This window comes from Hylobates moloch, unplaced genomic scaffold (assembly GCF_009828535.3).
Source record: "Hylobates moloch isolate HMO894 unplaced genomic scaffold, HMol_V3 SCAFFOLD_4, whole genome shotgun sequence".
Lineage (NCBI taxonomy): Eukaryota > Metazoa > Chordata > Mammalia > Primates > Hylobatidae > Hylobates > Hylobates moloch.
Window position 1 is genome coordinate 102,949,494 of NW_026652279.1, and position 15,898 is coordinate 102,965,391.

The following is a 15,898-nucleotide window of genomic DNA, read 5'->3' on the forward strand; positions in this document are numbered from 1 at the left end:
AGCGATCTTCCTGCTTCAGCCTCCCAGGTAGCTGAGATTACAGGTGCGTGCCACTGTGCCTGGCTTAGTACGGTACTTTAAAATACGTATCATGGCCAGGTGCGGTGGCTCACGCCTGTAATCCCAGCACTTTGGGAGGCCAAGACAGGTGGATCACTTGAGGTCAGAAGTTCGAGACCAGCCTGGCCAACGTGGTGAAACCCCATCTCTACTAAAAACACAAAAATTATACAGGCATGGTGGTGCACGCGTGTACCCCTAGCTACTCGGGAGGCCGAGGCAAGAGAATCGCTTGAACCCAGGAGGTGGAGGTTGTGGTGAGCCAAGGTCATGCCACTGCACTCCAGCCTGGGTGACAGAGAAAGACTCTGTCTTAAAAAAAATAAAATACATATCATGTGTGTCAGACAAAACATACATTTTTGTAACCTGTCCTGTATGGAGAAAATGGGCCTTTCTCTGTTATTTCCAAAGCAGAAAGTTAAATCATGGAACTCTAGCAAAACAAGATAACAATGATCTAGTTATTGACCAAGGATGGTAGACCTCATGACCTTTGACTCCACTGCTTTAGAGGCCTGGAGACTTCATTTGTCAGTGGCCATTGCTGCAAATTGAGGTAAAAAATTCTGACCCTTAATAATAATTATAAAGAAAATAGAAATGAAGAATCACAAGTATAAAGAAGAGAAGACTCTTTTAAATTATTCTCTAGTCATGGAAGTGATTAGGGTCTGGTGGGATTCTGTGCCTCATTCAAGCTTTCAACATTTAACATTTTGCTAGACACTCTGCTAGTTGCTGGGGAGACAAGGAAGAAAAAGACATGGCTTCAGGCCTCAAGTGGCCTAGTCTGGTGGCAAACACATACACATGATTATAATATGTGATGGGGGAGTGCCAGTGTGCCACGGGGGCATAAATGAAGGGGATTAACCAGACTTTAGCAGTTAATGAGGGCTTCCTGGCTAAGGTGTCGTCAGAACTAATTCTAATTATGGATCATCTGTTGTAGAATTTTTTTGTTTTTTGAGATGGAGTCTCGCTCTGTTGCCCAGGCTGGAGTGCAGTGGCGAGATCTCGACTCACTGCAACCTCCGCCTCCTGGGTTCAAGTGATTCTCCTGCCTCAGCCTCCCGAGTAGTTGAGCTTACAGGTGCGCACCACCACACCCAGCTAATTTTTGTATTTTTAGTAGAGACGGGATTTCACCATGTTGGCCAGGCTGGTCTTGATCTTCTGACCTCCTGATCCACCCGCCTTGGCCTCCCAAAGTACTGGGATTATAGGCATGAGCCACCACACCTGGCCTGTTGTAGAATTTTAATGTCACCACTAGTACCACATTGTGCACATATGCCACAAATGGAAACCAGGCTGACATTACTTAATAGATATCTGCTGGTTCAAAGGTATCAGAAAAACCTCCTGATCTGCAATCATATAAAATTATTTTTGTGTTCTCATTACTTGCTGTACACCTGTAGAATCTGTCTAATTCAATTTCATTATATCAACAAAGACTTGAGAACCTATTATGTCCCATGTTTCATGCTGCAGAAGATAGATAAATGAGTAAGACACAGGACCTGACCTTGAAGAACAGACAATGGGGTTAGGGGCTTAGGTTGAGACAATTACATAAAGGATTATAATACAAAACAGAGAAAGGTAACCACACTTGTTTTGCAAAGGGTACTGAAGACAAAGTATGACATCTCAGTCAAGCTTTGTAAGAGGACTGGCTTTTAACAAGGTGAAACAGGTATGTTAACAATGTGGGCAAAGATACAGACATGGGACAGCATGAATATATCCAGAGAATGGCAAATTGTCTATTTTGGTTGGAAGGCAGAATATGCAAAGAGAATTAACATAGTACACGGAGGGGCTGGGGTTACTCTGTAGGGGCTTTTAAATGCCAAACCAAGAAATCTCTACTTATAGACAATGGGAACAGGTGAGTAACATGAATAAGATTATACTTGAACTGGAATGCCTAGGGGTAGGGCTACAAGTTAGGAACTGATTGCAATCAGCTAAGTCAGAGCTGTAATGAAGATATAAATTAGTGGAAGGAACAGAAGGGGACTCATGCAAGATACATCACAGAGGTGGACCCTACTGGACTTTGAATCATCCATCAAGCAGTGGATAAGAGCAGACGCTTTGGAATCTCATTGCTTGGGTTCAAATCCTTGCTTCTCCCCTCGCTGGCTGAGTGATCTTTGCAAATTTAACCTTTCAATTTCCTCATCTATAAAATGTATAAAATGAGGGAAAACACAGGCTGGGCAATACACTGAGACCTCGTCTTTACTAAAAATAAAAAATAGCTGGGAATGGTTGCACACACCCGTAGTCCCAGCTACTTGGGAGGCTGAGGTTGGAGGACTGCTTGAGTCCAGGAGTTCAAGGTTAAAGTGAGCTATGATTACACTACTGCATTCCAGCCTGGGCCACAAAGCAAGACCCTGTCTCTTAAAAAAAACAAAAAGGGGGAGGGGAAATAATCATATATCCTACCTTGTAAGGTTACCTGAGCATTCAAATGAGATAATATTTGTAAAGCACTGAGCTTAGTGCCTAGCACATAAGAGGACTTTGTAAATGTAGCTATTATTACTATTATTACAGAAAAATTGTAGAGGTAGTAGAGCCTTTAGAAATGATGTAATCCAATCTAATATTATACATGATACAACCAAGGCTGAAAGAAGTTATGCCAATTTAATTAGAATGCATTTCGTAAACTTCTACTACATACAAGCAACCTTCTCAAAACTAATGAATTACAAATCTGTGTGGCATTATGCAAAAGAGTAAAAAATATCTCCATTAAACCTACATGAGAGACTTGTGGTACCATCAATAGAAGGCAGAAAAATGGAAGGCTGCAAAAATCCAGGACTTTACAGGTATAACAGTGACTGGCCTGTATATCACATAATACTGCTAAGGCTAAATGAAACAAGATGAAGCACAGAAGAAAATCTAGAAACTAAAAGTTAATAGCCAAGTCTGGATAAATGTTGAATCATAGGTTAGTTCATTAAACTTTTCTCTCAACTTCTGTATAAAAATTTTGGAAAATTTTCATAAGAGAAAAAATGTAGAGGCAATAGCGTATTGAGAAATACTAAAATAAAAAAACTAAGATAAAAAATAGCCGGTAGTCCCAGCTACTCAGAAGGCTGAGGCAGGAGGATTGTTTGAGCCCCGGAGTTTGAGTACAATCTGGGCAACATGGTGAGGACCCATCCCTTAAAAAAAAAAAAAGATAAAAAATAAATACGCCATATACAAAAATAACTAAAATAGATCAAAGACCTAAATGCATGGGATAAAAATAAAAAATACGTCACTCTTGTAAGAAAACACAGATGTAAACCTTTGTGACCTTAGATTAGGCGATTTTCTTAGATATGACTCCCAAAACTCAAGCAACAAGAGAAAAAAGATAAATTGGACATCATCAAAATTTAAAAATATCATGCTTCAAAAGACAGTATCAAAAAAGTGAAGAGAAAAACCACAGAATGGGAAATTTTTGCAAATCATATATCTGATCATGGACTTTTATCTAGAATATAAAGACCACTTACAACTCAATAATGAAAAGACAATTAAATTTAAAAACTGGCAAAGGATCTGAACAGTCGTTTCTCCCAAGATGATACACAAATGGCCAAATAAGCACCAGAAAAGATGCTCAACATCACTAATCTTCAGGAAAATGCAAACCAAAACCACAATAAGATACCACTTCACACTTATAGGATGGCAATAATTGAAAGGGCGGATAATAAGTGTTGGCAAGTACGTGGAGAAATATGAACCCTCATACACTGTGTGTAGAGCTATAAAATCGTTATAGTCACTTTGGAAAACAGTCTGGCAGTTCCTCAAAAGGTTAAACATAGTTACCACATGAACCAGCAATCTATGTCCACAAAACAACTTGTACACAAAAGTTCACAGTATCATTATGTATAATAACCAAAAAGTGGAAACAACTCAATGTTCATCAACTGATGAATGGATAAATAAAATGTGGTATATCCATACAATGGAATATAATTCAGTAATGAAAAGAAATAAAGTACTGGCTCGGCACAGTGGCTCATGCCTGTAATCCCAGCACTTTGGGAGGCCAAGGTGGGTGGATCACTTGAGGTCAGGAGTTTGAGACCAGCCTGGCCAACATGGTGAAGACTCATCTCTACTAAAATACAAAAAAAATTAGCTGAGCATGGTGGCAGGCGCCTGTAGTCCCAGCTACTCGGGAGGCTGAGGTGGGAGAATTGCTTGAACCTAGGAGGCAGAGGTTGCAGTGAGCCGAGATTGCACCACTGCACTCCAGCCTGGGTGACAGAGCAAGATCACATCCCCATGTCTCAAAAAAAAAATATAGATATAGGTGTGTAAGATATATATATATATAGAAAGATACATATATATATATATATATATACAGTACTGGGGACTTATATAAAAAATAAAAGCCCTGACTTTGGTCTCCACTAACACATGATATGGTCCCTTCTGCAGGAAGCTTTACCCAATCAATCCAGGCTAGTTTGAGTGCCCTCTCCTCTTTGCTCCCGTGAAACTGTGCCTTCCTCTAGTAAAGCAGGTCTCACATTATAAACAATACTTAAATAAGTTTCTCTCACTGGACCATAGAAGCCCATTGATGGGGTAGGAACTGTATGTGTAGCCCTTGTATGTAGGTACAGTGTTCAATAAAGGTCTGCTCAATAAAATAAAGCTTCTGAAAAGACCAACATTTTGTCTCCCAGACCTTGAGACCATGGCAAGTACCACGAGGAGCCTGGTTACTTAGTAGAGTTGATCTTTAGCAGCTGAAGTGTGTCAAACACTCTGTACAGAGCCCTGTTCTTTACAAGTGTTGAGCTTATTACTTGTAGGTTTTTAAAAAGACGGAGTTCAGGCCAGCCTCAGTGCTCGGTGGCTATAATCACATCGCTTTGGAAAGCCCTGGCACAGTAGTCCTAGCTACTCAGGATGCTGAAGTGGGAGGCCAGGACTTACAGGTTACAGTGAGCTACGATTGAGTCACTGCACTCCTGCCTGGGCAACAAGTGAGACCCTGCTTCTGTGGAAAAAAAAAAAAAAACAGAGACTAAGTTCAATAAAGTTTTAACTTAGAAAATCAAATCTGTACTTACACACACGCATATAAGAGTGTGGGTTTTTTTTTTTTTTTCAAAGCCCTTACGCAGGACACATAAGTATCTTTTACCTACTTTTACACATTGATTCTAATTCTTCAATTGCTTGTTCAGTCTCCTGAATTTCTTGGTAAATGGCTGCAAGAGGTGCCAACTCAGCATGTCTTCTGTTCAAGGACCTTCGGTTCTCTTCATTCATAGGGATATGCTGCAGACACTGCTCAAGTGTTTGGTACTCCTTACTCAGGTTCTCCATGTATTTCTGTAGTGCTTTATGCTTCCAGAGCATCTTGGTGTCTTGATGGCAATATCTCCTGGACCAATTCTTACTTAACAGATGAAGAATGCAATTCCTGTTTTGTCTAAAACCTTGCAGCCTTGTATCAAGGTGTATCTGTCTAAATTGATGAGAATGGAGCTGGATGTGACACTGGAGGTAACCATTAAGAGATGGATGTCTAAAAAGCCAAACACACAGGTGACGATTCATCTCAGCATCTGAAATACAATAAACACAGTCTTTAAAAAAAAAAAATCAGCTCTAAAGATACATGCATAATAAAGCTGGAAGGAACATCAAGAAATCTTGTTTCATTTACTGCCTCAGCCAGCTCCAAACACAGTCTTAAAATTCAACTGCCAGCCGGCCGCGGTGGCTCACGCCTGTAATCCCAGCACTTTGGGAGGCTGAGGCGGGTGGATCACCTGAGGGCAGGAGTTCGAGACCAGCCCAGCCAACATGGTGAAACGCTGTCTCTACTAAAAATACAAAAATTATCCAGGCGTGGTGGCAGGTGCCTGTAATCCTAGCTACTCGGGAGTCTGAGGCAGGAGAATTGCCTGAACCCAGGAGGCAGAGGTTGCAGTGAGCCGAGATCATGCCATTGCACTCCAGCCTGGGGGACAAGAGCAAGACTTCGTCTCAAAAAAAAAAAAAAAAAAAAAATTCAGCTGTCTACAGAAAGAACATAATTCTTCAAATGTATGAATAACATATTAAAATAAATAAAAACAGCACTACTTCCTACCTGTTCAACATATATAATTAACTGAAGCACATGAGTAGGAGTACAACTAACAAATATATCAATTGAATGAGTTAAGTCAGTTATTTTCTAGAAAGTATCTAGAATCTAGAATTGAGTGTGTAAACAAGCTCTTGAAAGCTATGAAAACATACAAACTTAAGGCAGTTCATAAAGTCATTTTCTAAAGTCTGAAGAAAATATTATTATTATCTTGTATAATTCTTTAACTTTAAGGATCTAGATATCCAAGAAAGTCAAGTAACTTAATCATGACTATTCAGTCGGCTGGATAGAAACAGAGCTGGAATTAGAATGTAAGTTGCCTGTTCAGGACTCAGTAATTTTCACTCTCAATTCTGCAATCACTTTTCAAAAATGCTTCCCTTTTAGCTGAGATCCTAAAGGAAGAAAAGTTCAAGTATTAATAGACCAAGAAAGTAGGGCTGGTGAAAAGCTCTACAATTATATTAAGTGGTGACAATTATATTAAGCAAGAAAAGCAAGGAACAAAATAGAATCTCAATTACATTTAAAAAATATTCTACAATATATGGTACACATGTAAAAAAAAAAAAGCACATAGAGTATTTTTTAAAAAGAAAGTTAAATAAGAAACATACCAAAATGTGCCACGCGCAGTGGCTCACGCCTGTAATCCTACCACTTTGGGAGGCCAAGGTGGGCAGATCATCTGAGGTCAGGAGTTCGAGACCAGCCTGGCCAACGTGGGAAAACCCCATCTCTACTAAAAATACCAAAAAAATTAGCTGAGCGTGATGGCACACACCTGTAGTCCTAGCTGCTCCGGAAGCTGAGGCAGGAGAATTGCTTGAACCTGGCAGGCGGAGGTTGCAGTGAACTGAGATCGCGCCACTGCACTCCAGTGTGGGCGACAAAGCAACACGCCGTCTCGGAAAAAAAAAAAAAAAAAAAAAATACCAAAATGTTAATAAAATGATCTCTAGTTGTGAGATTATGAATACCTTTTGCTTGCTATTTTTTCTACTTTTCAGTGTTTTCCAAGTTTCTTGCATATATAGCATGGAATACATTCATAATCATAAAAAAAGATTAGTTCAAAAAATTACAGGTTAGGTGAAATTGGCTGTGTACAATAATTTTCTGTTCTGCTCCCCTCCAACAGAGATAATCAAGAGCTAACAAAAGTACACAATGGTCTTACTAAGAAAGGGAAAATATAAAGTGTTCTAAGAAAAACACTTTGCCCCTAAAACTCTGAGGTTCAAAGTTGAAATAATGGTCAAGCCATGCACCTATTGTCCCAGCTACCCAGGAGACTGAGGCAGGAGGATCACTTGAGCAAAGGAGTTCAAGGCCAGCCTGGGCAACATAGTCAGACTCCACTCAAAAAAAGAAGGATCAACATTTATCAAAATCAACCTTTACTGTCTCCAGTGATCCTACTATGCTAGGAGGTGCACAGATATATTAGCTCATTTGTTCACTATAAGTCTGTTAACTTAGCATTATCACCTAGGAAATAAAACATTCAGAATGGTCTTTAAAATATTCAGTTTCCAGAGTTCTAATGATAGATTTTAGGATACTGCATCACATTATTAGAAGAACTGTTGAAGAAAGCACCAATGGCCAGCTGTCACGTTACATTCCACCACCCCCTTTTTTCAAGCACGTTAGAGGAAGTGTATCCATTTGCTAACAGACAGAATAAAAGGATGACAAATATATGTTTGTACGAATACTTATTGCTAAAATTTCCATTTTAGGAACAGTAGTAGAATGCATAATTTTCAAGGTCATGAATCTCAACATTAGGGAAAACAAAACGAAACAAGATGTTTACTCTCCAAGGTTAACTACACCTGAGAACAGCACGACTTCTCCATTACCCATCACATTAACAGTATTACTCTGATGCTTTGGGGAAAGTTCTGAGTGTAGGCAGGTCAGAAACGACAGCCCGCGGGGCAGCAGCACGGGCAAACCATGCTGTGTAACTCAGTATATGGAGTGATTCCATACAGAGGCAATACAGGAGGCGGCGGGGAAGATCAAGAAAGAACTGTGAGTACCTAAGAAAAAGAAGAATACACGTTAGCTCTCTTTACTGAGGTCGGAACCTTCCGAGACCCGCCACATTTCAGCCCAACAAACCCGAGATCATGTTCACTTCCTGGTTCACTTCTTCCGGGTTAACGCACGCTCCCGGCCCCTCCTCCGCCACGACCGCTCTACGGAGGAGTCATCCTCGAGCATGCTTAACGATGGACTAAAATGACAAAAATGAGCTAAATGAGAAAAATTACAAAACGAGAATGAAATTATCATCAGACAACCGCCCCCGCGCCGTCCTTATCCAGAGCGTGAGCCCAGAGCGGGAGTGGAGATGGCGGGAGGGAGGGGCCAAGGCGGGACTAAACTACATCTCCCAGAGCGCGCACCAAAGAATCCTGGGAGTTGTAGTTTACCTTGCGGCAGCCTCCAACCCCCTCCACTGACTATCCAGCCAAATGTGAAGTTTTTGGTTTTCGCCGTTAACTGCAAACCTGGAAGAGAGATTCTTTACGATTCTGATTAAGAGAACAAGATTTAGAACATATTGCATGTGAAATTACAATAATTTCCTTATATATTAGAAGCCCCTAAAGCACTGCTTTCTAATTTTTTAAAAAATAAAGACTCCTTTTACATCATCCACAAATATGGAAGATTCTGCGTGTAGTTTTTATACTTTCAGCTTCCATTGCTTCAGAAAATACCTAATGACTAAAGGATAATACAGATAAATTTGTATTTTAAAAGTAGTAACAGCCCCAAAAGTTAGGAAACCGTGTATTTCCACGTTAGTGATTTTATAATGTTCTTTGCACATGGGAATGTAGGGGCTCAACCTAGATTCATAGCTTATGAACCACTGATTAAGTGAAGAATGAAAACTCAAGTTAATAAACAATTGCAGGAAAATGCAAGCATATTGTCCTACTTTGACTAATCCAGTGGGATCTAGCCCTTGGCTATCACATTTACAGTCTTTCTATCTCCATGCCTCAATTTTTCTTCGTGAAAGAAAAGGCAAAAAATGTACCATATTACTGACTTTACAGAGTATTTTCTTAGATTATAATCACATACATAGAAAGGAGAATTAGCTATATATGCGAAATAGTATCTAACGTTTATAACCAACTTCAAGATACCTACTTCTATGTACTAAATACTGTTCTAAATGGTTTTACCCTATTAATTCATTTAATTTTTACAACCTTAAAATACTCATTTTGCAGAGGAGAAAATTAAGGCACACAGAGGTAAAGTAACTACTCCGAAGTAAAGAACAGTAAGTGATAAAGCCAAGACTCAATTAAGGCAATCTGCTTTAATCTGTGGCTCCTAAGCTCTGATACAGGGCCTCCCTGCTCCAAAAAAGAAAAAACCTTAAATCATGTATTCAATAAATACTGAACACGAGTTATGTGCTATTCACTATTCTAGTCACAAGGATTTAGCAATGAACAGAAAAGACGAAAACCTTTGCCCACATGGAGCTTATGTTCCAGTAGGGGAAAAGTTCCAAAGGATCTACATAAAGTCATTCTCCTAAGTTATCCAAAAAGTTCTTTAATTATTTATTCCGATTTGTGCTTTCAGCTATATAACTTGAGTATTATATATAAAGCTTTATTCTCCTTAAAAAGTTAGTCTTAGTCAGACGTGGTGGTTCACGCCTGTAATCCTAGCAGTTTGGGCGGCCAAGCCAGGCAGATCACCTGAGGTCAGGAGTTCGAGACCAGACTGACCAACATGGAGAAGCCCCATCTCTACTAAAAATACAAAATTAGCTGGGCGTGGTGGCGCATGCCTGTAATCCCAGCTACTCGGAGGCTGAGGCAGGAGAATCGCTTGAACCCGAGAGACAGAGGTGGCAGTGAGCCAAGACTGCACCATTGCACTCCAGCCTGGGCAACAAGAGTGAAACTCCATCTCAAAAAAAAAAAAAAAAGTAGTCTTACTGCTATGGACTGAATTGTTTATATTCATAATCATGTTCATATTACTAATATTTATTTTTAAAATTCATATATTGAAGCCCTAACCCCTCCAATACATGTGACTGTATTGGAGATAGGGCCTTTAAGGTGATTAAGGTTAGATGAGGTCATAAGCATAGAGCCCTGACATAATAGGATTAGTGCCTTCCTAAAAAGACACCAGAGATCTTGCTCACTCTCCCTGCCCAAACAAAGAAGAGGTTATGTGAGTACACTGTGAGATGGTGGCCACCTACAAGCCTTGAGAAGAAGTATCAGACTGAAACCTACCTTGCTGCCACCTTGATCTTAGACTTCCCAGTCTTGCAAGAGGCTAAGAAACAAATTTCTGTTGTTTAGGCCACCCAGTTGGTGGTTTTGTGTGTGCGTTTTTTTTTTTGAGGCGGAATCTGGTTCTGTCACCAGGCTGGAGTGCAGTGGCCTGATCTTGGCTCACTGCAACCTCCATCTCCCAGGTTCAAGCAATTCTCCTGCCTCAGCCTCCCGAGTAGCTGGGACTACAGGTGCGTGCCACCACGCCCAGCTAATTTTTGTATTTTTAGTAGAAACGGGGTTTCACCATGTTGGCCAGATGGTCTCAATCTCTTGACCTTGTGATCCGCCCGCCTCAGCCTCCCAAAGTGCTGGGATAACAGGCATGAGCCACCAGGCCTGGCTTTTTTTTTTTTTAAATAGAGATGGGGTTCTCACCATGTTGACTAGGCTGGTCTCAAACTCCCAGCCTCCTAAAATCCTGGGATTACAGGTGTGAGCTACTGCGCCTGGCCCAGTCTATGGTTTTTGGTTATGGCAGCCAAGTTGTTCTGACTATGCAGAACAACTTAGAAATTTAGAACTCGGGCTGGGCATGGTGGCTCACACCTGTAACCCCAGCACTTTGGGAGGCCAAGGCGGGTGGATCACTTGAGGCCAGGAGTTTGAGACCAGCCTGCCCAACATGGTGAAACCCCCTCTCTGCTAAAAATGCAAAAGTTAGCCAAGCATGGTGGCATGCACCTGTAATCCCAGCTACTCAGGAGGCTGAGACATGAGACTCACTTGAATCTGGGAAGTAGAGGCTGCAGTGAGCTATCGTGCCACCTCACCCCAGCCTGGGTGACAGAGCAAGACGCTATCTCAAAAACAAAAACAAAACAAAAAACAGTGAGACTTTGTCTCTTAAGAAAATTACAGCTTTTTAATATTATCTAATATCCAGTCAGTGTTCAAATTTCCCTGTGTCAGATTTTTTTCTCTTTTTTGTGACATTTTATTTGTTAATATCAAGAATCAAATAAAGTACATACATTGCAATTGGTTGTTATATTGTTGGTTTATTTTAATCTTTAGATTCTCCTTTTCTTCTTTTTTTCCTTGCAATGTATTTGTTGAAGAAACTGGATCCTTAGCCCCGAGGAGTTTCACACAGTTAAGATTTTTCTAGACTTGTGGTATATCATGTGTCCTTTGTTCCCTGTATCTCCTGTAAACTGGTCTAGAAACTTGATCAAATTCAGGTTTAAATTGTTTTTGGCAAAACTACTTCATAGCTGTGGTTATGCTCTGTGGTTATGTGTACTTTGCTTATGGGAGTCTTTTAAAAGTTATGTCTTTTAAAATGATATTAGAAGCTCTTCATTGCCTAGATCCATTTTTTCACTAGGTGTGGCAAAATGGTGATATTTTGTGACTCATTCTTCATTGATTAGGTAGAACCTCTATAAAGAGAAACTTTGCTTCATCAGCTATTGCTTGTCTTTGCTTTGTCATTTTTAAAAGGAAAAATAAAAGCTTTTCTAAAGTAAAAAAGTGATCAAAAGCCAGGTGCTGTGGCTCACACCTGTAATCCCAGCACTTTAGGGAGCCAAGGTGGGAAGATTGCTTGAACTCAGGAGTTTGAGACCAGCCTGGGCAACATGGCAAGACCTCATCTCTACAAATAAAAAAATTAGTCAGGTGTGGTTCTGTGTGCCTGTGGTCCCAGCTACTTGGGAGGCTGAAATGGGAAGATCACTTCAGCCTGGGAGGTCAAGGTTGTACTGAGCTGTGATCCACTACTGCATTCCAGTCTGGGCGACAGAGTGAGATACTGTTGAAAAAAAAAATGGTGATCAAATTAAAAAGCTTGCTTTCTGAACAATTTCTAGGATTTCCAATTTTTATTTTAGTCTTATTATTTGTATTTTTGTAAAGAAGGGGTTTCATCATGTTGCCCAGCATCTTCAAACTGGTGGGCATCAGCTATTCCACTGAAATTCAGGATCTGAAAACCATATTAAGCAATCCTTAAACAAATTTCTTATTATTCTAACATCAGAGATCCTATCTATAAGAGCAATGGGGATGTAAATTAATCCTTAAACAAAAGCCTTATAATTCTAACATCAGAAATGCTATTGATTCAGGAATTAAGAAGAAATCACTTAGGCAGATAGTAAAGGTATGGGAGTAACCAAACACCATTTCATATTTGACAATGCTTCCTGTGTAATTTTTATACCAAATAAGCCAAATTATGTCATTTTTGGACTTTAGGGAAACTAATATCTTAAAGGATTAATTAGATCAAAAAAAGACATAATTTATAATTTGATTTTAGAAAGTTTGTCAAATATCGAAGGTTTAAAAACATTTGATATCACAGATCATTGTAAGTCATTCTCGGGAGGTTGAGGAAGGAGAATTGCTTGAACCCGGGAGGTGAAGTTTGCAGCAAGCTGAGATCACGTCACTGCACTCTAGCCTGGGTGACAGAGCAAGACTCTGTCTCAAAAAAAAATGAAAGAAAAGAAAAAGAAAACATTTCCTTTAGACCTTTAAGAAAACATTTTAGCATCAGGCTACAACAAACAGAACTCAAGGGGAAACAAAACTTATATGAGCTGAAAAGGAATTGAAGAAGAGTGTTCCTATTTCACGTCCCCTTTTAAAAGGGGAGAGAAAGCCAAAAACAAGATGCAATAAAAGTTGAACTTTCTGTTAAGAAAACTATAATCTCCTGTAATTTATTGAGTAAATCAATCCCTTAAGAAAATTAATTTTATTGTTCCAATTATTTAGTGTATAAGTGTTTTCTTTTTTTACATCAAGCCCAGTCCCTAGAGAGACCATTATAATTTCTGGTTAATTTTAGATAACTTGATCATATAAAAGTGTTTGGGGTTTTTTTTTCTTACAAATCCTCTTCTTGTGACTTACACAGACCATTCATGACATGCTTGGACTTTCTGGTTTGAAGTGACCATCCCTTTTTTTTTTTTAAAAAACAACCAGTCATTTTATTCTAGGACTAAATTTACCATACAAGATTGTTTCTTATATAAAATTATTTCTCTTTAAGCTTTCTTACCAAAAACAAAACCTCTTTATTTTTATAATTTTCTTTACATCCCTCTTATTTCCTGTTTCCTTTTACTTTTTTTTTTTTTTTGAGGTGGAGTTTTACTCTTTTCACCTAGACTGGAGTGCAATGGCATGATCTCGGCTCACTGCAACCTCTGCCTCTCGAGTTCAAGCAATTTTCCTGCCTTAGCTTCCCAAGTAGCTGGGACTACAGGTTTGTGCCACCACACCCAGCTAATTTTTGTATTTTTAGTAGAGACAGGGTTTCACCATTTTGGCCAGGCTGGTCTTGAACTCCTGACCATGTGATCTGCCTGCCTTGGCTTCCCAAAGTACTGGGATTACAGGAATGAGCCACCATGCCCGGCCCTTTTACCTTGTTTTGTACATAACCTGTAAATAAGCTTTCAATTAGACAAAAATTGTTCACTTTTTTAAAAAGACACACTATTTTATTATTTTATTTTATTTCCTACAATATATTTTTATTAGAAAATACCCAAACAAAATATCTATTATTTAATTTAATATAATTTTATATTCTAAATTATGATGAGTTTTTCTACATTTATCCCATTACATTTACCTAATTATTTTATTTTAATCATTTACCTATTTTAGTTATGAAAACTGTGATAGTCATGATTTAAAGTTATGAAACCACCATTGCAAAATTATAACTGGGACAGTGAAAAAGATCTGACCTAACTGACTCCATCTTGCTTCTAACCTCCAAGCTGTCCTTGTTCATTTCTAAGTGTAGGCCAAACTAACTTTGGGAGGAACTTAGTTTATAGTTGAGCTTTGAAACAAAGATAACAGTCCTTTCCCAAAACAAACTTTACTGCCTATGGACTAGACTGCCTAAAGCCACAAGATTAGAAGTTATAGTAATCTTATTAAATTTAAGATGTAGCTATTTCCATTAAACCAATATCAATGTCTTGTTTATTAAAAATTACATAAGCAAAGTTTATTCTATCTTGGGCTGGGTTTATAGTTTTGTAACCCCTATGCCAAATTTTGAAACTTTGTAGTATTTGGTTAGGATAATTATGAAATTTCTTGATTAATAAATGCAAACAAAAATTTGTGTTGGCAATTTTTATGACATTTCTAATATTACTTTACCAATAATTTTAAAGCTAGCTTATTTATTAAAGATTTTACTTAAGTTATGTAAACTTGAAAAAGCATTTAACTAGTCTTTTTTCCTGACTAAAATATTTGATTCACATATTTTTATTTTCTTAAGTTAATTAATTAGAGCTCTTTTAGATATTTTCAGTAGTGAAACATTGTGTACATAACACATAAATACATAGACATATTAGGGATGCTGATAGAAGTACATCTTGAGCTCTTTTTCCTCTTATACTTTCAAATTCTTGATAACCTGTCTCACTACCCTAGGCAGTTGTTAGCTAAATAGCTTTAAATTTGCATATTAAAGGAAACAGGTGAAAATCAAACAGCAAAATTTACACGATAAGGTACAGAGAGAAAAAGTCCCACGTGCTAGAGAAAAATTAAAATGAATTTAATTGCTAATTAAACATAAAACTATATAAATTATAAAGGCTTTTTATTATTTTTTATTTTTTAATTTAATTTTTTTTGAGACGAAATTTCACTCTTGTTGCCCAGGTTGGAGTGCAATGGCGTGATCTCAGCTCACTGTAACCTCTGCCTCCTGGGTTCAAGCTATTCTGCCTCAGCCTCTCAAGTAGCTGGGATTACAGGCATGTGCCACCATGCCCGGCTAATTTTTTGGATTTTTAGTAGAGATGGGGTTTCACCATGTTGGCCAGGCTGGTCTCGAACTCCTGACCTCAGGTCATCCACCTGCTTTGGCCTCCCAAAGTGCTGGGATTCTAGGTGTAAGCCACTGCTCCCAGCCCAAAGGCCTTTTAAATACACATACACACACACACACACACACACACACACACACACACCCCCACCATATAGCTTTTACTTCAAAACTTTAGACATGAGATAAATACAAATTCACTGGCTTGCAAAAAACCTGTTGGATCCTAACAGTGGTTTTTATCTTAATAGACAAATAACAGCAGATTTAAAGCAGGCAGAAAAGAAAATAGAAAAGAGAACTTAGGAACTCTAAAGTTTGCGGGTTGACCTTAGGGCTCTTTTTCCTTAACGTAAATGTGCACAAAGACCATACTACTTCCATTTTACGTAAACTCTGGCAAGTATAGACACCATGAAACCTACAGAATGCTCAAAAGGGGGTCATTCTCCTTGCTTTCTCCTCATTCTTAGATTATTTGTTTCCCACCTTTTTTCTTAAAATGAGGAA

The 15,898-nt window shown here is 38.8% G+C and overlaps 1 protein-coding gene and 1 pseudogene across 9 annotated transcripts in view; one reads left to right on the forward strand and one right to left on the reverse strand.

The window, feature by feature from the left end:
• Positions 1 to 8,585, reverse strand: part of MTRF1 (mitochondrial translation release factor 1) — a 47,849-nt gene extending 39,264 nt beyond the window's left edge. For 5 of the 9 annotated variants that reach the window (XM_058437812.1, XM_032150755.2, XM_058437814.1 and 2 more), the window contains exons 1-3: positions 8,278 to 8,585; positions 7,011 to 7,132; positions 5,271 to 5,693 (exon numbers count right to left, since the gene is read on the reverse strand). In XM_058437812.1, the coding sequence (XP_058293795.1) occupies positions 5,271 to 5,685 (415 nt within the window). In that variant the 5' untranslated portion in view covers positions 5,686 to 5,693; positions 7,011 to 7,132; positions 8,278 to 8,585. The remainder of the gene's footprint in view (positions 1 to 5,270; positions 5,694 to 7,010; positions 7,133 to 8,277) is intronic. The other 4 variants (XM_032150758.2, XM_032150754.2, XM_058437811.1 and 1 more) reach the window with 3 other exon arrangements.
• LOC131383299 (histone-lysine N-methyltransferase SETMAR-like) overlaps positions 1 to 15,898 on the forward strand; it is a 149,248-nt pseudogene that overhangs the window by 123,504 nt on the left and 9,846 nt on the right.